This window comes from Schistocerca americana, chromosome 4 (assembly GCF_021461395.2).
Source record: "Schistocerca americana isolate TAMUIC-IGC-003095 chromosome 4, iqSchAmer2.1, whole genome shotgun sequence".
Lineage (NCBI taxonomy): Eukaryota > Metazoa > Arthropoda > Insecta > Orthoptera > Acrididae > Schistocerca > Schistocerca americana.
This window is the reverse complement of record NC_060122.1, coordinates 173,479,613-173,505,108: the sequence shown is the minus strand read 5'-3', so window position 1 is coordinate 173,505,108 and position 25,496 is coordinate 173,479,613. Positions and strand designations below refer to the sequence as shown.

Sequence of the window (25,496 nt, the reverse complement as noted above, 5' to 3'; positions counted from 1 at the left end):
CCGTACGACCGCTACGGTCGCACGTTCGATTCCTGCCTCGGGCATGGATGTGTGTGATGTCCTTTGGTTGGTTAGGTTTAATTAGTTCTAAGTTCTAGGCGACTGCTGACCTCAGGAGTTAAGTCGCATAGTGCTCAGAGCCATTTGAACCATTTTTGAACTTCGTCTAGTTTTCCGCATTCGTTTACCTACCTCCACATGGATACATTACCATCTCATCAAATTCCTACCTCTCCTCAGCCATACTGAACACCTCCGTATCTCTCATACACAAACTACACTACTGGCCATTAAAATTGCTAGACCAAGAAGAAATGCAGATGATAGACGGGTATTCATTGGACAAATATATTATACTATACCTGACATGTGATTACATTTTCACGAAAGTTGGGTGCGTAGATCCTGAGAAATCAGTACCCAGAACAACCACCTCTGGCCGTAATAACGGCCTTGATACGCCTGGGCATGGAGTCAAACAGAGCTTGGATGGCGTGTACAGGTACAGCTGCAGCTGCCCATGCAGCTTCATCACGATACCACAGTTCATCAAGAGTAGTGACTGGCGTATTGTGACGAGCCAGTTGCTCGGCCACCATTGACCAGACGTTTGCAGATGGTGAGAGATCTGGAGAATGTGCTGGCCTGGGCAGCAGTCGAACATTTTCTGTATCCAGAAACTCCCATACAGGACCTGCAACATGCGGTCGTGCATTATGCCGCTGAAATGTAGGGTTTCGCAGGGATCGAATGAAGGGTAGAGCCGCGGGTCGTAACACATCTGAAATATAACGTCCACTGTTCAAAGGGCCGTCAATGCGAACAAGAGGTGACCGAGACGTGTAACCAATGGCACCCCATACCATCACGCCGGCTGATACGCCAGTATGGCGATGACTAATACACGCTTCCAATGTGCGTTCACCGCGATGTCGCCAAACACGGATGCGACCATCACGCTGCTGTAAACAGAAATTGGATTCATCCGAAAAAGTGACAATTTGCCATTCGTGCACCCAGGTTCGTCGTTGAGTACACCATCGCATGCGCTCCTGTCTGTGATGCAGCGTCAAGGGTAACCGCAGCCATGATCTCCGAGCTGATAGTCCATGCTGCTGCAAACGTCGTCGAACTGTTCGTGCAGATGGTTGTTGTCTTGCAAACGTCCCCATCTGTTGACTCAGGGATCGAGACGTGTCTGCACGATCCGTTACAGCCATGCGGGTAAGATGCCTGTCATCTTGCCTGCTAGTGATACGAGCCCGTTGGGATCCAGCACGGTGTTCCGCATTTCCCTCCTGAACCCTCTGATTCCATATTCTGCTAACAGTCATTGGATCTCGACCAACGCGAGGAGCAATGTCGCGATACGATAGACCGCAACCGCGATGGGCTACAATCCGACCTTTATCAAAGTCGGAAACGTGATGGTACGCATTTCTCCTCCTTACATGAGGCATCGCAACAACGTTTCACCAGGCAACGCCGGTCAACTGCTGTTTGTGTATGGGAAATCGGTTGGAAACGTTCCTCATGTCAGCACGTTGTAGGTGTCGCCACCGGCGCCAACCTTGTGTGAATGCTCTGAAAAGCTAATCATTTGCATATCACAGCATCTTCTTCCGGTCGGTTAAATTTCGCGTCTGTAGCGCGTTATCTTCGCGGTGTAGCAATTTTAATGGCCAGTAGTGCAGATTTCAATATCCTCATTGTCTCCCTTTGATTACCAACCCAGGAATGCTGCCACACCTTCACAATCACATACAACCGTCCTAGACCTACACACACTCCACATCCTGTCCCAACATTAACTTTAACCAATTCCCTCTTCCAGACAATGAGATTCGCCCCGATATTTATCTCTCCTACCAACTTTAACTCTTCCTGTCCTGTTCTACTCCACATCAGGACTTCTCTCTCCTTTTCCCTCTTCAACTCCCTTTCCTCTTGTCACCGCTACCCTACCCACACAACACACTAATCCTCACCGTCTGTATTACCCACCGACACTATTTCCCACTATCTACCTCAACTCCTACCTGCCACGTCTGTAGGTTTCTCACCTAACATACCCCTATCTTTTCACCCACACCTCTCAACCCTATGAAACATTTTCTCTCCTTCGGCAATACTTCTCACACGCTGCATGTCCTTCAGATTTTAAGTGAAAGTGCAGTGCTTCACTTTTCTCTTTGTCGTGTTTTTAAAATGTATATATTTTGCTAGTTTTTGTTGTCTTTGATTTTTAATTTAAAATAGAAACATAGCCACTAATTTTGTTTCTAATTCTCATTGTAATTTTTTTAATTCACTTGGCTGAAGAGTGGAACATTGTACTGCTGACAACCCACCAGCTCTCCCATATGAGCGAGGGGTATGAAATAACAAAAAAGGGAGAAAAAACACTTTAATAGCGTCACAGATTCGTCGTCAGCCAAAAAGACACACTGCACATTTCAACTGTGTACACATGCTCAGATGCACTGAAACACACCCACACATCTATACAAATGTAACCTACAGGGTGTTAGCGGTATAGGTACAGCAGATATTGTGATCATTGCTACCTTAACATGTACCCACTTCGGTGCATTAGTTGTTCTTCTCTGCATCTAACAGTCTTCCTCAGAAATATCACACTACATACTACCTCCGTGTCCAGCCATCCTGATTTAGGTTTTCTGCGATTTCCCTGAATAGCTTCAGGCAAATGCCAGGATGGTTCCTTTGAAAGCGCACAGCCGATTTCCTTCCCCGTCCTTCCCTCATCCGAAGGGACCACTGAACTCGTTGATTGGTTCTCACCCCCAAATCAACCAACTAACACACTAGCTGATGTTTTCTGCACAGTCGTAACCGCACCACAAAGTGGACTACCCTTGCAAGTACAGACTTTTTGTTTGGCGTCTACCTGTTCCAGCGAACACACAGCCCTCACAGTAACAACAGCCCACAAACGATTGTCGGCGGGCAAAGAATATTTTTTACCACTGGGCATAGCTTAAGCAGCAGTTGCTGCATGACTATCGAAACACCACACAGCGACAAGCAGATAAACACCAAAAAAATATAAAAGATAATATCTGTGACGTGAGCCGATATAGGACCCTTACACGGCTCCTCACAGCAGCTCTTAATACCCTTTCTTAATTAACTCTCTCTCTCAGTACCACTTTTACAGCAGCGCAATGAAACATTTTCACCGTAAAGACATCAATATTTGTTTCTATGTAACAATCAATTACTTACATCGACAGTGGTCGATTTTCAATTTAAGACAAACACCCTCCGAACAGGACTTGAAGGCTCAACGTTATCGCAGCGTCATCCTCAGCCCTTAGGCGTCACCAGATGCGGATATGAAGGGGTATGTGGTCAGCACATCGCTCTCCCAGCCGTTGTCAGTCTTCGTGACCGGTGTCGCTGTTTCTCAGTCAAGCAACTCCTCAATTGGCCTCAAAAGGGCTGAGTGCGCCCCACTACCCAACACCACTCGACGGACACAGACGGTGACCCATCCAAGTGTTAGCCAAAGCGGACGGTGTTTAAATTCGGTGATCTGACGGAAACCGGTGCCATTGGCTTACGATTTTAAAAGAAATGTAAAAATCTCTTCAATTAAGTATTTCACTCCATCTTCAGGTTTTGAAAATGAATTTGTCTGAAGAGCGGCAAATGTGACACTAGCGGCCCAAATGAACGTATTTGTATGTGAATCTTACTGTAGGTAAACGTAAAGCGTGAGTTTCGAGGTAAGGTAAGGTAAGACTCCCCAGTAAAAGTGTAATTTGTACCCTTTCACTAGCAAACAGAGGTAACATGAGAAACGTAAACTACCTAAAGCACATTGTTCCCCACAGCAGCTTACGACGCCAGAATAATTCCAAGTACACGCGTGTGTGTAAGACTGAAGGTGGCCCAGATGACGCAGTGATAACAGCGGTGCGGCGTTTCTCGTGTTGCAGGAAGCGGAGAGCGCGATCGCAGCGATGAACGGCCAGTGGCTGGGGAGCCGCAGCATCCGAACCAACTGGGCGACCAGGAAGCCGCCGGCCCCCAAGAACGAAGGTAAGAACCTGCACAAGACAACAGCTGCGGCGACGGCCGGCCGCAAACAGAACGCGTTGTACTGTGTGCTTTCCACATACAGGCAGCTCCTCTGCAGTTACTTGCTGTCGAAACTGAAGCAAAAGTCCGATGAAGAAAACATCTGACATTTTACGACTCTGTACGAAGATAAACATTTGTTTATTTGTCGTATGCAAGCGTTAAGAGTTTTTTGACTCACAAGAATGACTATACACAAAGATTACTAAAACGCTACATATCAGCACTTCAGCACAATTGTACAGCACAATATAATACAAATTATAGATGTTGCACACGAATATCAAGGTGTTTTACACAAGGCACCCCAGGGGAAATCGTCAGTATTCGGTGATGTGGCACGAACGATCATATGAAGCAAAACACTTCATACGGATGTATGCCCCATTCTGAAGAATTTCTGTACGCTATCATTCATTTTCTATATCATTCCTGGTCAATAGAAGTCTGCTAATATTAATCATTGGCCTTAATTTGACGAAGACATTTATGACAATGTACATTTGGACCATAGCACAGTATTGAACCATGGATTATGGGAAAACAGGTACAAAATCGACTCGGAGCGTTTGAGTTGTGGTGCTACAGAAATCTGTTCAAAATTAGGTGGACGAGAAGGTAAGAAATGACGAGATTCTCCGCAGAATCAGAGAGAAAAGGATTGTATGGAAAATAGTTAAGACATCAGGGAATAACTTCCATGATACTAAAGAGAGCTCTAAATCGCAAACACTATATTGGAACACAGATATTGGAATATATAGGGCAGGTATTGATGACGTGGGTTGCAACTGTTGTGGTTGGGTTGTTTGGGGGAAGAGACCAAACAGCGAGGCCATCTGTCTCATCGGATTATGGAAGGACGGGGAAGGAAGTCAGCGGTGCCCTTCCAAAGGAACCATCCTGACATTTGCCTGGAGTGATTTAGGGAAATCACGGTAACCGTCGTCATGCCGAATGCGAGTCCAGTGTGCCATTCATTGCGCCACCTCGCTCGGTCTTGCAAGTGTTACTCTGAAAAGAAAAGGTTAACAAAGAATAGGAATTCGTGGCGGCCGCATCAAACCAGTCAGAAGACTTGTTGTTGTGGTCTTCAGTCCTGAGACTGGTTTGATGCAGCTCTCCATGCTGCTCTATCCTGTGCAAGCTTCTTCATCTCCCAGTACTTACTGCAACCTACGTCCTTCTGAATCTGCTTAGTGTATTCATCTCTTGGTCTCCCTCTACGATTTTTATCCTCCACACTGCCCTCCAATGCTAAATTTGTGGTCCCTTGATGTCTCAGAACATGTCCTACCAACCGGTCCCTTCTTCTTGTCAAGTTGTGCCACAAACTCCTCTTCTCCCCTATTCTATTCAATACCTCCTCATTAGTTATGTGATCTTCCCATCTAATCTTCAGCATTCTTCTGTAGCACCACATTTCGAAAGCTTCGATTCTCTTCTTGTCTAAACTATTTACCGTCCATGTTTCACTTCCATACATGGTTACACTCCATACAAATACTTTCAGAAACGGCTTCCTGACACTTAAATCAATAATCGATGTTAACAAATTTCTCTTCTTCAGAAACGCTTTTCTTGCCATTGCCAGTCTACATTTTATATCCTCTCTACTTCGACCATCATCAGTTATTTTGCTCCTCAAATAGCAAAACTCCTTTACTACTTTAAGGGCCTCATTTCCTAATCTAATTCCCTCAGCATCACCCGACTTAACTCGACTACATTCCATTATCCTCGTTTTGCTTTTGTTGATGTTCATGTTATATCCTCCTTTCAAGACACTGTCCATTCCATTCAACTGCTCTTCCAAGCCCTTTGCTGTCTCTGACAGAATTAAAATGTCATCGGCGAACCTCAAAGTTTTTATTTCTTCTCCATGGATTTTAATACCTACTCCGAATTTTTCTTTTGTTTCCTTTACGGCTTGCTCAACATACGGATTGAATAAGTCAGAAGAGTAATGACTCAAAATAAAATTATTGGATAGATTGTCAGGTTTACACCCGTACAGCACTTATTGAGTATTGCAACATGCTTTTTAAATACACGGTCGAGTCACATTAATGTGATCGCCACCTATGCTTGACGTCAACGTGCACCAAGCACTCACATGCGTTAGGTGGCAGCACTAACACTGGAGGGTATGTAAAATGTGTCGTTGGCCAGGATGACGTGGGGGCGGGCGCGGAAAATAGTGGAGTCCTCGTCGTAGTGCAGGACGTCCAGATGGGCATGATCACTAGCTTTCGGCCAAGAGTGGAAGCATTTCTGAAACGATTCCGTCTGAAAAATGTTTGCAATGCCGCCATGGTTAAAAGTATACCGTGCATGGCAAAATGGCGCTACCCAAAAGTGTAATGCATCACGGGGCATAATGTGAACGACGGCTGCGGAGATGTGTACGGACGAAGAGCCATGCTACTGTTGAGCAGCTGACCACCCAGATGAACCAGGGGGCTTTCAACAGCGTCTCCTCAACGAGCGTTCAGCAAACATTGCTGCGTATGGTTCTCCGCAACAGGTGCCTGATTCATACACCCGTGCTGACTTCATCGGTGACGAAGGCTGAAATTTGCAAATCAATACTGTAACTGGACATCCACTGAGTGGCGACAGGTGGCCTTTTCAGATGAATCACGTCTTATGCTCCGTCGGACTGATGGACGTTGGCGTGTACGGCCCGAAATTTCTAAGAGCAACACCCTGCAGCAGTCGTTGGGAGAGAGTCCAGGCCGAAGGAGGGAACGTTGTGGTCTGGGGAATGCTTTCGTGGCATTTCCTGGGTGATATCAGCATTCTGGAAGGCACCATAGATCAACACAAGCATGCATCTATCCTTGGGGACCATGCCCACCCCTACACACAGTTTGTTTTTCCTCGATACGATTGCATCTACAAGCACCACAACGCAACGTTTCACAATGCTCGCCTGGACCGTGACTGGCTCGGAGAGCACCAGGATGAGTTTACCGTACTTCCTTGGCCACCAGACACACCAGATTCAAAACCAATCGAGAGTCTGTGGGAATATCTCGCTCGGGCTGATCGCGGCACCGATTGTCAACCAAGAAACTTAACGCAGCCAGTCACGGCAGTAGAGTCGACACAACGCTATATCCCTGTCGGTACGTTCCAGAACCTCGCTAACTCTCTTCTTGCACGTCTAGCGGCGGTCCGCTCTATAAATGGTGCTTACGAGGGGCGTCTGAAAAGTCCGTGCAAAGTCCGAGAGATGGCACTTCTGTCGCGTATCGCGGTCATGTTTAGTTAGTGTCATCTTTGGAAAGAACGCACGCCAAGTTTCAGCCATATTGGCCTATTTCTTTGTGTTTGGAATTCGTGTGAATCAAGGAAGTCAAGTGATTGTCAAAAAATGGACGGAAGAGAATTTATTGTGTTGAATAAACATTACTTTATGAAAGGCAAAACGCCTCAGGAGACTAAAGACAAGCTTGATAAACATTACGGTGACTCTGCGCCTTCGATTAGAACAGTTTATAAGTCGTTTCAAAATTTTCGCAGTGGCCATATGGGCACAAGTGATGCTGAACGTTCTGGACGCCCTGTGGAGGTTACGACTTCAGAAATCGTTGATAAAATCCTTGATCTGGTGATGGATGACAGAAGAACAGAAGAGTTATGGTGCGTGACATTGCTAGTGCCGTGGGCATCTCGAATGAACGGGCACATAATATTTTGCATAAATATTTGGACATGAGAAAGCTATCCGCAAGATGGGTTCCGCGATTGCTCACGCTTGACCAAAAACGGAATCGTTTGAAGTGTTGCAAGGATGGTTTGCAGCTGTTCAGGAAGAATCCGCAGGACTTTAAGCGTCGTTTCGTCACTGTGATGAAACATGTATACATTACTATACCCCTGAGACCAAAGAACAATCTAAACAATGGGTCACCAAGGGAGAATCTGCACCAAAAAAGGCGAAGACCATTCCTTCGGCCGGAACGGTTATGGCGACGGTCTTTTGGGATTCGCAAGGGATAATCCTCATCGACTATCTGGAAAAGGGTAAAATGTTACAGGTGCATATTATTCATCGTTATTGGACCGTTTGAAAACCAAGTTGCAAGAAAAATGCCGGCGATTGGACCGCATAAATGTCCTTTTCCATCACGACAATGCACCAGCACACACTTCAGCAGTTGTGGTTGCAAAATTAATGGAAATAGGATTCCAACTCGTTTCACATCACCCCTGTTCTCCAGACTTGGCTCCCTCGGATTACTACTTGTTCCCCAATTTGAAGAAATGGCTGGCGGGACAAAGATTTTATTCAAACGAGGACGAGACTGCAGCAACTAATACCTATTTTGCAGACTTGGACAATTCCTATTGTTCGGAAGGGATCAACAAATTAGAACAGCATTGGACGAAGTGTATAAGTCTAAAATGAGACTATGTCGAAAAATAAAAAAGGTTTACCCCAAACAGCTAAGTAGTTTTTATTTTTGCACGGACTTTTCAAACGCTCCTCGTATCTAAGCATTAGCGTACACGTCACATTATAATTTTTATGCAGTTCGCAATAAATATCGAATATCGCAAGATCAACTTCAATGCATTTGTACACACACTTGCGAGAACAAGTTCTGTTTTTAGCCTGAATGCCTCTGCAAGTCCCAAATGAGGGCTGCGCGTCCATGATGTGACCAAGCAATTCACCTCGCGTTTTCACCTTTCTTTTGTGCACCTCAAACTTCAGCCAAACCCATAAACAAAACTCTGATGGAGTAAGCTCTGACAGTCCTGGTGCCCAGTTAAGTATACTAAAACGGCCAGTGCAGGGATTAGGGCAGCACACATACGTATGTATGTATAGCCCAAAATCAAGAGTACATTAAATGTGTTCTACGTCAGAAACCACTCGGACTAAGGCATATGTCCGTAAGCAGCTTTTTGCTTCAAATGATCGTTCCTATCATATCCCTAAATACTGAGTATTCCTCCAGGAACACAATGTTCAGTTTATCACTCTGCTCATCAGTGTGGAAAAATCTGCGAAATGGATCCTTAGTGACACGTGCATGACATGTTGATACAGCATGAGGAACTGTCCGTCATTCGGCAATATAGCCACAAGATGGTGATTACGATTTGAAACAAGGGTAATCGGGACAAGTCGGACCATACAACACGGGTACAAAAAATTACAATCGATATTCTGTCTTTAATGGTTCTGTAAAACATTGTGTTCAGTTATGAGCAACGGCCTTTCGCACGGTACTCGACTCGACTGCAAATGTGCATTGCCTGGCGTTTCCTGATTAACAAGCATTCGTTGACGGCAGCAATGCCTATCGGGTTTTAAACCGACTGTCATTCTTGGTTAGGACCTTCTTACGGGATCTGTTTTCACGCCGTGTCAAATGGCTATGGGTGGTACACAATTCCTTGTACTCACTTTGTGTAGCCAACATCGAAACACCAACAACTGTAGCACCTTCATTCTTGTTGAATCCATGGGCACTTCCGAACACGACAGCTTCTGTCTGTCAATCTGCAACGTCTCCACGTCGAGCAATCTTACCGTGATGATTCCACGCAACAGACTGAGAACACACACACCACACCACTGTCCTCTTTTAAGGGAGTTGGAGGTGGCCTAATACACTACTGGCCATTAAAATTGCTACACCAAGAAGAAACGCAGATGATAAACGGGTATTCATTGAACATATATATTATACTAGAACTGACATGTGATTACATTTTCACGCAATTTGGGTGCATAGATCCTGAGAAATCAGTACCCAGAACAACCACCTCTGGCCTTAATAACGGCCTTGACACGCCTGGGCATTGAGTCAAACAGAGCTTGGATGGCGTGTACAGGTACAGCTGCCCATGCAGCTTCAACGCGATACCACAGTTCATCAAGAGTAGTGACTAGCGTACTGTGACGAGGCAGTTGCTCGGCCACCATTGACCAGACGTTTTCAGTTGGTGAGACATCTGGAGAATGTGCTGGCCAGGGCAACAGTCGGACATTTTCTGTATCCAGAAAGTCCCGTACAGGACCTGCAACATGCGGTCGTGCATTATGCCGCTGAAATGTAGGGTTTCGCAGGGATCAAATGAAGGGTAGAGCCGCGGGTCGTAACACATCTGAAATGTAACGTCCACTGTTCAAAGTGCCGTCAATGCGAACAAGAGGTGACCGAGACGTGTAACCAATGGCACCCCATACCATCACGCCGGCTGATACGCCAGTATGGCGATGACTAATACACGCTTCCAATGTGCGTTCACCGCGATGTCTCCAAACACGGATGTGACCATCATGCTGCTGTAAACAGAAATTGGATTCATCCGAAAAAGTGACAATTTGCCATTCGTGCACCCAGGTTCGTCGTTGAGTACACAATCGCAGGCGCTCCTCCTGTCTGTGATGCAGCGTCAAGGGTAACAGCAGCCATGGTTTCCGAGCCGATAGTCCATACTGCTGCAAACGTCGTGGAACTGCTCGTGCAGATAGTTGTTGTCTTGCAAACGTCCCCATCTGTTGTGTCAGGGATCGAGACGTGTCTTTACGATCCGTTACAGCCATGCGGATAAGATGCCTGTCATCTTGCCTGCTAGTGATACGAGGCCGTTGGGAAACAGCACGGCGTTCCGTATTACCCTCCTGAACCCACCAATTCCATATTCTGCTAACAGTCATTGGATCTCGACCAACGCGAGCAGCAATGTCGCGATACGAGAAACCGGAATCGCGATAGGCTACAATCCGACCTTTTTTCAAAGTCGGAAACGTGATGGTACGCATTTCTCCTCCTCACACAAGGCATCACAACCACCTTTCACCAGGCAACGCCGGTCAACTACTGTTTGTGTATGAGAAATCGGTTGGAAACGGTCCTCACGTCAGCACGTTGTAGGTGTCGCCACCGGCGCCAACCTTGTGTGAATGCTCTGAAAAGCTAATCATTTGCATATCACAGCATCTTCTTCCTGTCGGTTAAATTTCGCGTCTGTAGCACGTCATCTTCGTGGTGTAGCAATTTTAATGGCCATAGTGTATTTTGTCCAGAGAGCTTATGTTCCAAGCATTGTAGATATGTAGGCAGTAAACCTGATGGTGAAGGTTGCAAACAATAACGTCCAAGCTAGCTGAGTTAAAACGTAAAGAAAATTAGAAGGCACGCGCTTCATAAGGAGAGTTGGGTGCCCGTTACAAAGTCAAGCGTTGGTCGTGCCCAGGTTTTCCTGTTATTTCATTCTTCCGCCCCCTCCCTCGCCCCCACCCCCACTGCACAGACTAAGAAGCTTTTGAGAATTAAGTAAGTACGGCGCGCAAATTTGAAGTGGCTATTTTGAAATGATACGCCCACAGCGGAAAAGTGGGAGGGGGGAGGGTGCTTTGGTGGGGTAAATTAGGGCAGCGACAGCCCTTTCCAGATTCCGCGTTGTTAGAGCGAGACCTGCCGGCGGAGATCAAAGAGCGCCGTATAATTACTCGCCGATAGGCGCGCGCCGCTGCGCCGCCGCTCAGCTATTGACAGAAGTTCCGTCCGGCGCTGTTGCAGTTTCAATAGACTCTGTCTGGCACGCCGCGGGCCCGTGTCGTGTTAGTACCGAAAGACCCCCGCACTGGTCGCCCGCGGCTGTCTGTGGTTGTTGCGATCTGGCCGATCACAAAATTCCGTGTCCCGTGTGTAGCCCAGTTACTGCAGCTGCAGTGTCTCTAATTATAAAACACACAACGTAGACCGGATTACAGTCTCTTTATGGTCGTTGATCGCATTGTGTTAACGAGTTGTTACTGAATAACGCTGCCAGAAGGGTAGTCTTCCAGTTTTTCTGCTCCTAATAATAAAACATTCGTTCGCATAGTGTGCAAGACCCCAGATAGGGTTGGAGACTTGTGTGGTATGATATATCTGTCGATAGGAGCTTCAGCAGAGTCCGGAGCTCTTCTGTGATAAGTGGGTTTCCAGAGGTAGCATACAGCCACGGCATGCTGTAGTCTGCGACGTATGTCGCTAGAAATTAGTGTTAATATATGGTGAACGGTTGAAAAAACTGCGACCAGTCGAATTTTTATGATAAGTTACTTTATCTTTACCACTTTCAGTCTTGTTAGCCCATCCTCTAGGTTAAGTTGGAATGGGATACTGTGGTTGTAAGAAGCGAAGGCCAGCGAATGTGAAGAGTGGTTTGTCGCTTAGCCAGAACCCTAGATTAAGTTGGAAGGTGACAGGTCGGTTGTGAGTTGGCGAAGAAAATGAATTCTTGGGCTCCGCAGAAATATCAGCACATACCACCTCCGCACAAGTCAGTACACACAACTTCCCCCAGATATGTGGTCCGTGTGCAGTTCCGCTCTTCTCTGCCTGTCCCTATGTCTCTGTCTTTGCTGCACCTCTCTCCCTCCCTCCCTCCTCCCCCCCCCCCCCTCTCTCTCTCTCTCTCTCTCTCTCTCTCTCTCTCTCTCTCTCTCTCTCTGGCCCTACCTCCACGGTTCTCACTCTCTCCTTGCCTCTCTCTCCCGCTCCCTCCCTCCACTCCTTCCCGTTCTCCCTCCCCCTCCTCTCTCTCTGTCTCTGTGTCACTCAGTCTCTCCTTGTGTCTCCGTCACTTCTTTCCCCACTCCTCCCCCCCCCCTCTCTCTCTCTCTCTCTCTCTCTTACTCTTCCTCCAGTGTATGTGTTTCTCTCTCTCTCTCTCTCTCTCTCTCTCTCTCCCACTCTCCCTCTCTCCCTCTCTCCCTCCCCCTCTTGCCCCTAGTTTTATCCCTCTGTTTTCATGATTTGAAAAATTTATTTCATTTTAACTTAGTGGCCAGATGTTCTAATCGTCACAGGTGCCAGTTAACCTGAGGGCGTTATGTTTCGGCGTTGTTAGTAGTACAAGCGTCATGAATCACCATTGGGTGGCGATACTGTGTGCTTCAGTGTGCATTACTCTCGCAGGCAGTCAACATGGGACTGGACAAAATGAGCACAGCTTTACTACAACAGTGCTACTGTTCTTCGCGAATACCGATCGATAAAGGAATACGGAGAAGTACTCTTTCCGCGACAGGGTTGCAGAACATGATCCGGAAGGTCGAAATAACTAGCGATTTGAGAGTTGCTCCTGGGAGAGACCGACAACCAGTCTCGCCACAGACTGTTGGAGGAAGTTACTGTGGACATGGCTGAGACTGCTTGATGCATTGCGCGATTTTTAAGCAGTGCAGTGAACTCGGACCACAAGGACCAATTACATGCAGCGTAAAACGGCACACGTTACATCATACATTCGATCCCTGCATTACGGGACAGTCACACTTTGGGTTCAAATGGTTCAAATGGCTCTGAGCACTAAGGGACACAACGTCTGAGGTCATCAGTCCCCTATAACTTAGAACTACTTAAACCTAACTAACCTAAGGGCATCACACACATCCATGCCCGAGGCAGGATTAGAACCTGTGACCGGAGCAGGTTCGAATCCTGCCTCGGGCATGGATGTGTGTGATGTCCTTAGGTTAGTTAGGTTTAAGTAGTTCTAAGTCTAGGGGGACTGATGACCTCAGATGTTAAGTCCCATAGTGCTTAGAGCCATTTGAACCATTTGAATTTGAGGGATTTTAGGTGTAGGGAAGCCAGCTTCCGTAGGGGAGTAAACCATTAAAAGAAAATCAGGGAGATTGTAAGGCGGCCAGGTACCTTAAAAAAGTACGTTCAACCAGTCACTGAATATTTCTTGCCAGTCTGGACGATAAACGGATAGAACTCACTCTTCCGCAAATACTGCAACTAGTGAACTCACACTCATATCCCCACCCAATGGCCTTTGCAGTTTTGCAATTGCTGAAGCGTATACTTAGTTCCGAAACGTACACAACGAGAATTTTTGTGTTTGGTTCTGTACGAAGCAAAACTTTTTCTACCTCAGGAGTGTCATAAATAACATTCCGGGGGCTCTCCTGTCCTGTCACAGCCAGAAAACGTAATCATTTCCTTCACCATTATTCAAATATTGAGCGTGGTCGAAGTGTGTTTACCATAGTTACTTTTATAGCTCCGCGTTATACGTAGTGTTATTGGCTCATAAAAATTCATTGCGTTGCGCCATTTCATAGCAATTTCCAAAACTAAGTCGCATATGCAGAGCCCGAAGCACTAGTACTTATATATAAATTTTTAACCACGTACGTTATTCCAGTTGCACTAAAATAAATTAATAAACTTCTGTAGAAAATTTACTGGCTCTGTCGCGGTAACTTATACTGCTCGCTTCTTTAATAGATTACTCTTTTTATTTTCAGCACAGAACACATCGCGACACAGTTATTCACATTTGCTATCTGGCTAGTTTCAAAACTAGATTCTTGTTCCATGTTAAAGAAAATTCTTATTCGTGCAGTGGTGCGCTATCCCAGCGAACATGATCAAAACGATATGACTACTTTATAACTACGGCCATTAAAATGTAAACTGTTCTGTTCATTCCATGTAGATGAGTCGTAATTAATGCAAATCTAGAGAGAGGCACAGGCGCTTTAGCAACATTAATACACAGTTGCATCTAAAGCCAGCGATATGAACACGTAGTCACAAATCGATAAACAACGAAACAGTTTCAGAAAATCTTTGCTGTTTCATGGCAGCCACGAACGGTAGAATAAAACTGCAACTGTCACCAGGCAACTAAAAATTCCATCCCGAGACTAAGTTGTTCAAAGTTATTGCTTGCGAAGAGCCGTTAAAAATTTAAGTGCAGGTTCGTTCCATGCTTTCTAAAACAATTAACTGAAATTAGTGCGAATGGTACTGAGGAGGCTTGTTTACGGACTCCGTCAGAGATAATTTCCGCGAAGTTCCCGACTGAAAGCCGAAGATCTGAGTAAGTATGTACACAACAGCTGAGAATAATATAATCCTTTTTGAGACAATCTTCAACCAATGCCATCTTTATCAAGACTATATCTGCAGTACGTCCCGATAAATACAAGAGTAAGCCGAGTTTAAAAATTTTACATGCTGTTCTCCAGAATAGCATAAAACAAAACTTCGTTTAATTGACTACAAAACGTCCTGTAAATTCATTTTCGGGGAACAAGGTGACCTTGCAGTTAACTGTATGAACCACGTTCGTAGACCAGATTCCACTGAGATTGTACTAGTCGATTCACTGTACCCAGACTGAATTTGTTGCACTGCAAAGACGAACATCAACGTTATTTTCTCTAAGGGGCATCAATTCTTAGAGTATCAGCCATATACGCAACTCTTGGCAAGAGGCCATGTATATTAAATCCCATGTCATGGACGTTTGAAGACTTTCGGTCGAATTCTTTATTTAGACTAATTTCTCCTTTTGCTCGCAATAATAACTTTTTATCTACTGAAAACGCTGTTTGCTGGCTTCTTAATTAGCTAAGGTATAAAAACTACTAACTGTAGCTATTTTTGTCCAACTAAGAACAGTGAAGTTCACCCAGAACTGGAGATTCCCAGTCATGTGAAAGGAAGAGATAGTAGATTTTCTCAGTTCCCCATTTTTTTAAATTTTTATAGTAAGTATTTGGATGATTGCTATCAGCAAGTTAAAATATGTAATTGCAACGATCTCAGTGGAGAAAAATATATATGTGTTGTAGAACTGTAGGCGGATTAATTTTTAGCGTTTGAAGATAATTTTCCTAATAATTTATTTCACAGATCTGGTTGCAGTCAATATCTTTATAACCGATTTAATCATTTCTGGCCAACACGGAAACTCACCATTGATAATACAACGCACGTACGTCATAATCACATCACTGAGGTACTTACACATGAGACTGCGGAGAGTTATGTAAGTTTATGGTACAGCTTATGGACCTGATACGTCGATTCTGCAACTTTAGTACTGGTTTGGAAACAATTACCTCGCCAGTTGAAATGATTTTTTCCAAAACTTATGTAGGTAATAATATCACTGACGGGATATGGTAGTGTCGACGATAGACGAAACCTGTCATGATGCTTGCGATGAGGGGTGTTAAACTGATTATTACGAAAATTGAAGCAGTGATAGTACAATTGAAACTACTCGACAGCAATTTTTTGACAGCCAAGTTAATGAAGCGTAATCTACTTCTCACAATTTCTCGTTTCGACCATTACGGATATACAAAAACGATTTTGTCACGGATAAGTAGCTTCTAGACGTTTACAGTCACACAGGCATCTTGTAGCACTTTTTCGTATAATGTAAATGCCAATAAACTTATTTTGTTACTAGATCTCCATCGATACTGTTGAGTGTCGTTGGATTAAGTGAAATTCTGCCAGAGACAATAATATTATTTATTTACATATTTATTGCACCTCTCAAGATTAGGATCTTTAGACTACTCTTCTATCTAAACAGACATATTAGTACACGATCAGTACATAACAACTACAGCAATAATAGTAATAATAGATATAGAAATGAATGAATGATATTTCATAGGTTTCTATGCTTTAACGTTGTATTATCTCATTTCTCAATAACATTCTTGTTGAATGTGAGTAATGAGTTATAAGAATTTAACAAGGTGCCGTTGTGATGTTGTCACTTCGTTTTCTCATACTTCTGCTGATAAGTTTGTCATCTCGTGTTTGCCACGAATACTGCACTTTTCCTGATTTCATTGCTGCAATGGAGAATTGCTTAGCATCGATAGAGACTTTCACAGTCTTAGTAGGTGGCATTTGAGAATGCAATTATAAAAGCGTACATATTTCTAAGACCTGGCCAATATTAAAATTATACTTTGTTTTCCACCATATCAGTTGCAAACGTTTATGGTACTTCCTGGCAGTTAAAACGGCATGGCAGAACAAGACTCGAACATACAACCATAATTTACCGCATTACTCAGGCACTACTCACGGTTTGAGTAGCGAAACTGCGTGTAGTTTTAATCAGTCTAGAGGTTTCGAAACAGCACAGATTCCATTGCACAGTGGAAGATTAATTCTGGAATTTTTAATGATGATTATTAGCTTCGGTGTAGGAAGACAGCCTTCAGAATTACGCAGTCGATCATGTCCATGTGGTTCGCAGACTAAACTCCTTTCCAGTGCACATTAGAATTTAAAACAGCAAGAGTGTTCACATAGCCACTATGTTCTAGTCATGTGCACTCATGTGAGAATAGTAAGGAGTAGATATACGAACAACTTTCATTAATTAGAACTCTAATCTTCATTGTGTAGAATATTGGCTACCTTTAACATCACATAGCATTTCCTCCTATCTTCCCAGTAAAATGGTCGGTATTAGTGAAATTATACGGGGTTATTCGTAAGTACCTCCATTGTTCCAGAAGACAGTGACAGTCGCATGCAAACTACCAAATATACAAAATAAGTCACACATCAGTTTACAAAGCATCTCTACAAGTAGCGTGGCGTGGCTGTGGTAGGGGGGCAGATGTGTCACAACACTTCCACAAATGATCCGCTCCGTACCGTCGCATCGAATTAGTTTACGCCTGCAACTGCGCAATCCAGTGAAGTAGGCTATCGTCTGCATTCCTAGGCAGTTCCTGTCAGCGACTTCAATGAACTGCACGCACGTAATGACGTATGCCGCCGCACTAGCGGTGCCCGTATTGATAGTCTGTAATGTTGGTTAAGACCTGATGTCCGTTTTCTGTGTGTCTTACAGCTTTCACGGAATCGTCTTCTGAATAATCTTATATATTAACTTCCTGTCAGACACGCTGAGAGTCATCATCATCATCATCATCATCATCATCGTCATCATTATCATCATACTTAAGATGCGTCTTGTTTTTCTTATAACTTCAGCTAATGCATATGTTCAGATTTTTAATCCCTTCTTCCTCCTTATCTTTTTTTTCCCTCTGCAGTTTCTATATCATTCCCTTCCTTCTCTGTTTCTTCCGCTTCTTTATTTTTCTCTAGTTCTTGATTAAGTTTCTTCTGTTTCTTATCTCGTACGCTTTGTTGATTTAGTAGGCATACTTCGTAGATTTTTTTCCTTCATCTTTTCTTCTGGGAGTTTTTTGTTCTTTCTCCATTTCGTGTAAATGTCTGTTTGAGAAACAACCAAGAAATTATCAGAACCTATGTCATATATTCCCTGTACACTCTTGCGTTCCTTACCTTGCCTTCTAATTTTTCATTAATGGTAATGTAGTCAACAAGAGATCTAAATCTTCGATCTGACTACGATAATTCATGGACATCTATTTTGCAAAAGAATGTATTGGATACCTTCGGTGTGGTAAAATAAACAAAGTCTTTAAGTAATCTTCCATCGTTATTTTTATCGTTTTCTCCCATCGTTCTCACAATCTTCGGTTGATTCACTACTCTTGCGTTTAAATTTCCTGTCATAATTATTTGATGCTTCTTAAGGTACTTGTCCAAAACCGACTGCAGTTTGCCATAGAAATCTACAGACTCTTCCTTTTTTCTTCATCAAGTGCTTAAACAGAATGACGGTCAAGTTTTGCCTTCTTTGACAGTGAAAACTATAATTCTTTCATTTATATAACTGTACCCTATAACTGTCTTTTGCATCTGTTACATATGTAAACGGCAACCCCTTTGCTTACTCTTTCCTATTTTCGTGTTCCGCTGTATGACATCAAATATTCTCCTACATATTTGTTACCCAGTAGCATTTCCTTTACGGAAGCTATGACTACCTCAGTCTTTTTTATAATTTATCCTAACTTTTCACAGTTGTTTGCAAAACCTCTGACATTCCACGTTGCTACCTCAATTGTATTAGTAATCGATTTATTCTTAACCGTTCTATTCGCCAGGAAGTCATCGGTATAACTGACCTTGATCCGAGGCTGTTTTGGGTTCTAGTAGTCATTGGGAAAATAGGACAGGTCACCTTATAAGGCCTGCGCAAATATAGTATAGTGGGGCTGTCTGTTACTTGGCGGTCTTCTAATCTGCCAGATTTTTTTTTTTTTTTTTTTTAAGTGTTGACTGTCCTAGGAAAGCTGGCTTCCCTACGCCTAAGAACCCTCCCCACCCTTTAATAGCTTTATCTGTGTGGAACGTCCAAATTTATATTTGGGCATTCACGAAAATTCTCACCGATTTCACTGATACTCAGCTCCATATGGGCCCAAAGCACAAAGCATATTTTTTTAGCTTTGCACCGCTCAGTTGTTACCTGGGGATGGCAACATAAAACTGATTCAGTTTTCTCACCTGTTACACTGAAAGCAAGGCTAGCTGAACCTTCCATTGTCTGTAAAATGGACACTGTGTATTTAATAATTGATGTGCTCGGTAACAATGAACATCTCAGAAATTTTGCAATGATGACGTTTCCCCGTTGCCGGGGACTGTTTTTTGAAGTAACATATTCTTCATTTGAGTGTTCGGAAGCCACCACTTTCTGCAAGTCATGTCGAGGGAAATCATTGTGATTATTTGTTTCTAGATCCCTTGAAAAAATTAGTTCCCAAACATGTGGGTGGAATGCAAACATCAGTCTTGAAAAACAACGACATGACTAAACTAGAAGGTTCAAAACTACTATATTTCATTCCTTAAATGGACAGACTGTTTTATGTGAACGTCAAGCCACAGACACTGATGATAATGACTGAAGTGTATTGTCATTTGCGAATATGGATAATCATCAGCTGTATAATGGAATGACGACAACGCAGATTTGTGCCGGACTTCACGCTCATCACGAGCAGTCACTTTACCATTTGGCTAGCCGAATACGTCTCACGGCCAGCCGCAAACATCCATAAGTCGTCAACCATGTGTCTATATCCTGTTCCCATGTATCCATTACGTATATTCCCATAGAGGGGAGACATTTTAATTTGAACTCGAATGTCCGGTTTCGGCTGATAAATAGGATATTGTAGTGCCTGTGTCTTTCAAAAGTGCGATGCACAGATCTTTCGGACATGCTTGTATGTCCAAAGAAACTTTGCATCACACTTCTGAACAACACAAGAACTGCAATATCGCTAATAATAAGGACCATGAAGTGTTGGAACAGGTTGTAACTGTGCGTGTGGTACTTTCAGTAGCTATTATTTATGTTCTGATTTTACTATCACATTGAAATGGAAATGAGTGTTTGGCATCATTGGCCGGGAGACCCCTTGCGGGGCAGGTCCGGCCGCCTTGGTGCAGGTCTTATTACATTCGACGCCACATTGGGTGACCTGCGCGCAGGATGGGGATGAAATGACGATGAGGACAACACAACATCCAGTCCCTGAGCGGAGAAAATCCCCGACCCAGCCGGGAATCGAACCCGGGCCCCCTTAGGACAGCAGTACGTCACGCTGACCATTCAGCTATCGGGGCGGACAATTTCACATTAATTGCAATCTTTTCAACTACCGAAAAGACACTATTGTCTTAGACTATACACGAATATTTTGAAAATTAACATTAATTATAATAATAATCTTAAAGGTTAATTAAAATTCCGTAACATAAACACGATACATTGCTTTTTCATTGGAAATATAGAATGTCAGACCGTAAAATAGAAGGTTTGGCTCCAAATTTGATTTTCACAAACATCTATTATTCTCCATGCTATACGTCTGTGCTTTGGCCCTTATGATACACAGGGCCTCATATATCGTCACAAATGTTGGTTAACGGAAAGGACCTCACTGAGAGACGAAAAAGTTCTTCAGCAAAACACGAATGAGGTCACGACACTATGAGGGGGTGATTCTGTGGCGCTGTGTGAGTAGGTCGAGGCGGACTAAGAAAGAAGTGAGAGCAGTGGCGGAACAGGCCTAAGGCACCCCTTTTAAAGCTGAAGAAGCAGAAGAAGACTGTGTGTACTGAAGCGGCGGTCGCAGCCTTGGTAAAGCTGGGAGCAAACTCGGGCAAAAACCGCGCTGTTCCGCGGAAGTTTGATCGGCGAATTACTGAAACGTTCCAGGAACGGTTACTTACTAATGAAAACCTCTGGAGCCCTCGCGGGATTATCTGTAAGTTCTACATCGCACGCGCCCTCCCTACACCCCACCGACGAATCCCCCCCCCCCCCCCCTCCCGACAACAGACCGCAGCGGAGGCGGCGGCTCACACCCTCTCGGCCTCGCAGCGACCCCTCCTCTGGAGCTTCGCACGAACGACCACGTGAGTGCGCCAGCGTCGCCGCGGCGGCTGCAGGCGCGCCCCAAGCGGCGAGCCGGCTAAATGTTTAATGGGCGACTACACACGGAATTGCAGACGAGATCTGCAAGAAGCCTGGCTCGCGGCGGCTGCGCCGACAATGTGCCTCCGAAATAGCTTCCTCCTGCCCCCCTCCCGCCCACAGCCTCACCCCACCATCCTCGTCGTCACCCTTGTGCCTCGCTGCTGGTGGCTGCGGGCTTTGTTCTCGGTGAGGATGGCCGCGACCCCCGCGGGCGGCATCTCCACCCCCCTCCCCATCCCCCCTGCCCATTCCAGCCACCACCCCTTTCGCCCCCACAAACACCCACACCTCGCGTCTTCCTCCACCGGCGCAGCCTCCGTTATTCCTCCGCTTCCCAGCGGCGCGACAAGGCCAGTCCTGCTTTGCTTTAATGGCTCTGTCGCCTCCCTGACTTTTTAAGTTGCACCTTCCGATATAAAGTCGGAGCTCTATTACGACGTAGCTTGACGCCTGCAGCTCGCTCCAACTTTCACGTCTTACGTAGCCAGAAATCACAAGTTCACTACGCGCAATGACGCCAGTCTTAAACTGTCGAGGGTCACTCGCGAAGGGAGGATACAAGTTCGATTCCCAGTACTGACAAATATTGCTTCAATAACTTAATAGAGCAGAGATAAGTGCCGTTTTTGACTGTCAATGTAGACTGAGAAACACAATTAAAGGATTAATATTTGCAAAATGGTTCAAATGGATCTGAGCACTATGGGACTTCTGAGGTCATCAGTCCCCTCGAACTTAGAAATACTTAAACCTAACTAACCTAAGGACATCACACAAATCCATGCCCGAGGCAGGATTCGAACCTGCGACCATAGCGGTCGCGCGGTTCCAGACTGAAGCGCCTAGAACCGCTTGGCCACACCGGCCGGCTTAATATTAGCAGTCGCTGGTTGCTGATAGCTCTTTATTGGCTCAAAAACGACGCGTTTCAGCGTCAGAGCCATTTGAACCAAAAAAATCAGGAATCGTTTATTCAAAGATTTTTGTAATACAATTTTCAAATGATATCAGCGGGGCGGAATGGACTTCGCTTATAGCCGATGATACATCTTACAAGCCATCGTCCTCAATATTTATGTCAGCACATGGGTTATGACCTGACTGCTTGCCCTGCTTCCTCAAACTTAAGTTAGGACGGCGAGTAAGGAATCCAAGAACACAGTTTCTCCAGTCATTTTCCTTTCGTTGTGGAATAGGTGCGGGCGTCCGCTTCGTTCTACGAGTTGATACACTAACCCGCACAGTGCTTTCCTAGTCATACCAAAACGTCGGTTTCGCAGACTTTTAAGATATTTGGAAGATTGTAACTCTTGCTGCTCACTGAAAACACTCTGATATTTTCCACAGCTTTTGTCAGTCGTTGAAGGAAAGTCGTCCTTTCTCATTTTTACGTATCGTTTCAAAGTAGTCAAAGGCACGATAAATTGTGTCGAAGCTTTTTCGTGGGTTTTATTAATTACCAGTTCGACAGTTTGTTACACCTTTTTCGTGGGCCAGTTTTGTTTCTCCGATTTTCGTAAATAAAGACGTATCACGTACCATCTGCAAACGAGAAAAGTTAACCATGTGGTAAAATTCTTCAAATGAAGAATAAAAGGCGACCGGGGAGGAACAGACTATATCAAGTAGATCATTCAGACCCAAAAGCACATCTATTTAAAAAAATATTCAGTAACCACCATAAACAAGTTTGCTTTCAAAACGCATTGTGTACAAAGATAGCGAATAACATGCTGGTTTAGGTGGACTATATGTTGATTGTGAAGAAAACAAATTGTGACAGACTTACCTTAGTTGTAAATGACACGGAACGTTATTACAGGACAGCGAATTCGCTCACTGTTAAGAGGCAGTCAATGTAACTCGCGCGTGACAGCGGTTGCAACCTTACTAAAGCATAACAGACATTGGATTGGTAAACACTTGTCAGTCTGAGCGCACTTCAGTGCCTCCAGAGGAAATTAGACGACCGAGACTGTTCTGCCCCGGTGGCTCACTGCGCAGCCGCCTCTCTCAAATTTTGAAATTAAAGAATCACTTTCTCGAAACGCCTTAATTGTCTCCCACTGCTACTTAGAAGTTTGAAATTTGGCTTGAAAGCGCCTACAACCTTCCTCTGAAATGGTGCAAAAGCGTAGTGTCCTGTTACTTCTGTAAGTAGGCTGTTTAGGTTCTTATATTGGTAACGCCACGTAGCGCTCTGAAAATCACTGGCTGTGCTGTGTGCAGTCTGTGGCTGGTTTGCATTGTTGTTGGCCATTGTAGTGTCGGGCAGCTGGATGTTAACAGCGCGTAGCGTTGCGCAGTTGGAGGTGAGCCGCCAGCAGTGGTGGATGTGGGGAGAGAGATGGCGGAGTTTGGGCATTTGTAAGACTGGATGTCATGAACTGATATATACATTATGACTTTTGAACATTATTGAGGTAAATACATTGTTTGTTCTCTATCAAAATCTTTCATTTGCTAACTATGCCTATCAGTAGTTAGTGGCTTCAGTAGTTTGAATCTTTTATTTAGCTGGCAGTAGTGGTGCTCGCTGTATTGCAGTAGTTCGAGTAACAAAGATTTTTGTGAGGTAAGTGATTTGTGAAAGGTATAGGTTAATGTTAGTCAAGGCCATTCTTTTGTAGGGATTATTGAAAGTCAGATTGCGTTGCGCTAAGAAATATTGTGTGTCAGTTTAAGCACAGTCTTGTATAATTGTTCAAAGGGGACGTTTCACTTCATCCTCAGGCTCGGCAGCATTTCGAACAGAAAGGTGTGGAAACTCGCGAAAAAAGGTCAGAGCTCAGAAATTCATAGTGAGGTATAAAGTGAGTTAGTGATGCAAAATTAGCACCAGATTTCATCACAATTATCTCCAACAATATCGTCAACGTTTCACACGATGGAAGGACGTCACAGCCCATCTTGTCCACATTTCACTTCTTTTTCTTACGCCTCTCTGATGAGGGTCTTCAGATAAGTCGTACTGCCTCGCGTTCCTACATGTCTCAGGAATCCAAACTGATCTTCCACGAGGTCAGCTACTACCAGATTTTCCTTTCTTCCGTAAACATTCGTGTTAGTATTTTTCAATCGTAACTTATTAAAGCGGTAGTTCGGTAATATTCACATCTGCCAACACTTGCTTTACTTAGATCTGGAATTAGTACATTCTTCTTGAAGTCTGGAGATATTTCGACTGTCCGACACAACCTACACATCAGATAGAATAGTTTGGTCATGACTGGCTCTCCCAAGGCTATAAACAGTTCCGGTGAAATGTCGTCTACTCCTGGGGAATTCATAAATTACTGTGCTGATAAACCTCTTACGGTATTTGATTTTCAGACAGCTTAGCAAAACTGAATGCACTCAGACATTCCTCTCTTTACTTATCCTGATCATCACTAAACTGACACACAATATTTTTAGCTGCAACGCAATCTGACTTTCAATAATCCCTACAAAAAAATGGCCATGACTAACAATAACCTATACCTTTCATGAATCACTTACCTCACAAAAATCTTCGTTACTCGAACTACTGCAACACATAAGTAAAAGATTCTGACTACTAAAGGCACTAAGTACTGATAGGCATAGTTAGCAAATGAAATATTTTGATGGAGAGCAAACAATGTATTTACCTTAATAGTGTTCAAAAGTCGTATATATCAATTCATAACATCCAGTCTTCCAAATTTCCTTTTTCTGACGGACACACGTCCAGATTGTCCGCTCTCAAAATTCTGCCATCTCTCTCCCCATATCCACCACTGCTGGCAGCTCACCTCCAACTGCGCAACGCTACGCGCTGTTCACATCCAACTGCCTAACACTACAATAGCGAATATTCCAACAATGCCAACCAGCCACAGACTTCTCAAAGCACAGCCAGTGATTTTCATACAGAGCGCTACGTGGCGTTACCAACATAAAAACCTAAGCAGCATACTTACAACTATAGGATTCTAGTCCCCACTGCAACTAAATATTCCTCTCCCCTAACTATTAGAATAATTTCTTTTATCTTATCGTACAATTCTAAAATCTCATCATCTGCGGAGCAATATGGCATATAAACTTTTACTGCTGTGGTGGATGTTGGCGTCGTGTCTCTCTGGGCTACGATAATGCTTTCACTATGCCGTTCATAGTAGAATTTCCGCATTCCTATTTTGTCATTCATTATTAAACCTTGCCAGTTTTCTCCTCCAATTGAGAAAACATTC

At 44.2% G+C, this 25,496-nt stretch overlaps 1 protein-coding gene across 1 annotated transcript in view; it reads left to right on the top strand.

Moving 5' to 3' along the window:
- LOC124613947 (nucleolysin TIA-1) overlaps window positions 1–25,496 on the top strand; it is a 984,833-nt gene that overhangs the window by 585,238 nt on the left and 374,099 nt on the right. The window contains exon 3 of the mRNA XM_047142709.1: window positions 3,966–4,068. Within this exon, the coding sequence (XP_046998665.1) occupies window positions 3,990–4,068 (79 nt within the window). The 5' untranslated portion in view covers window positions 3,966–3,989. The remainder of the gene's footprint in view (window positions 1–3,965; window positions 4,069–25,496) is intronic.